Raw genomic sequence first — 1,855 nt, forward strand, 5'->3', positions numbered from 1 at the left:
TTGCTCTTGCAAAAGTCTTCAAACTCCTTTGTGTTGAACTCACCACCACCATCTATTCTAAATTTCTTCACAATTTTCCATGTTTCATTCTCAACAAGTGTTAGCCATTCTTTAAACTTACCAAAAGCTTGAGCCTTATCACGAAGGAAGTACAACCACATCTTCCTATTGTAGTCATCAACAATCAACATAAAATAAGAAGATCCCCCCAAGGCCCGTGTAGGCATCTTTCCGCACAAGTCAGCATGCACCAACTCTAGAGAAGCATGTGCTCTATTCTTGCTTTCTTGTGGAAATGCCTTTCTCTTATGCTTGCCCATCATATAAGCTTTACATGGTTCCTTCAATTCAGTCATTGCAAGTAGATGAGCAACCATACCTTGCTTGTGCATCTCCTTCAATACTGCAAATCCAATGTGTCCAAACCTTTCATGCCAAAGCTTACTTGTGCCCACTCCAACTTGTGCCCACTCCAACATTAATTAAAAAAATTTCAATGCACACAATAATTACATTATAATACCTTATATTTATTGGTGCCAAAGGTGGCATCCATTGCTAGCAACCCATTGTCCCCATGTGTTTTTGCCATCTCTAGTTGCGCCTGGAACAGCTCGGACGCCTCTGTCATCAGGTCCTTCAAGGAGGCCCCGCCCACTGCCATGTCCATCGGCATGCGACGGCCGAAGATGATGCGGCAAAGGATGTCCTCCACCATGCGGGACATGGCGACCGCCAGGTCGACGCTGGCGGCTACCACAGCCTGGGCCCGCAGGCTGTGGAGGAGGCGGGCCACCTCCTCCCTCCGCAGCACCTGCGTCTCCTGGACCCTCCTGGCGCTGAAGAGCTCAAGGGTGGCGACCTTCCTGATGTAGCGCCAGTGCGGCCCGTAAGGACCCAGCGCGAAGGAGTTGGTGACCCCGAAATGAGCCCGCTTCAGGAACTGATTGGCTGGCCGGCTGGCGAAGACCTTGTCGTGCGTCTGCAGGAACGCCTTAGCCACGTCGGCCGTCGACGCCACGACAGCCACCCTAGATCCCAGGCGCAGGCACATGAGAGGACCGTGCCTCTCTGCCAAGCGTGCGAGGCGCAGGTGTGGGAGATCCCCGATGAAGTGGAGGAGGTTTCCCACCACCGGCAAGGGCAAGGGCCCCGGAGGAAGCTTACGGTGATGCTGCCGCCTGATCACGATTAACGCCCAGGACAATATCAGTAGTAGCGCGCATATGGCGCTGCAAGCCAGCAGGCCGCCGCCGTTCCCCGCTTCGCCTTGCATTTTGAGCTTAACGGAAAGATCCTGGACGACTGAACGAGGCTAATATCGAGCAAAGTGAACGCGGCCAGCTTGGAACTCAGCCAAAGTCCCTTGCTCTCTTCCTCTCTCCCGAGTCCCCCCTCCTTCACGCCCTTTACGTTCTTCACCTCATCGGAGAAGGAACCAGGCAATTTGGCTTCCTCTCCCCTCCTTCACGGATGTCTCTTACCCTCTTTGAATCAATTAATCAGTGTAGGTGTGTGATAATCAATCTTGTATGTGATACAGACTCCACACAAATATGACGTGTGGCAGCTGTAGCTTTTGGATGCGAACCACGCTTCCTCTCCTTCCGACTCCGGAGATGTGTACTACGTAGGTCAAGTCCTTCTCAAGGGGAAACTTTTATTGCCGTATGACCTGTCTTTGTTGTCTATTTCAAGCCTTTCTAAAGAGAAACTCTCCTTGTTTATTTAATTTTGTTACTATAAACTTCTAAGGTAAAGGGGTCAATAGAGTGTCATTTAACAATTTTCTATTATTTAAAAAATTCCAAGTGAGTTGCATAAATATTTTTTAATGGTCAAATTATTTATATTA

The 1,855-nt window shown here is 49.6% G+C and overlaps 1 protein-coding gene across 1 annotated transcript; it reads right to left on the minus strand.

Annotated features, from left to right (window-relative positions):
- Positions 1-514: 514 nt before the first annotated feature.
- LOC148012402 (cytochrome P450 CYP736A12-like) lies at positions 515-1,276 on the minus strand. Its single transcript, XM_087669155.1, has one exon. The coding sequence runs from the start codon at positions 1,274-1,276 to the stop codon at positions 515-517; it is 762 nt and encodes a 253-aa protein (XP_087525281.1).
- Positions 1,277-1,855: the final 579 nt, after the last annotated feature.

The sequence above is a fragment of the Lygodium microphyllum genome, chromosome 27, assembly GCF_053477565.2.
Source record: "Lygodium microphyllum isolate KBCC chromosome 27, Lygodium_microphyllum_v1.1.10, whole genome shotgun sequence".
NCBI lineage: Eukaryota > Viridiplantae > Streptophyta > Polypodiopsida > Schizaeales > Lygodiaceae > Lygodium > Lygodium microphyllum.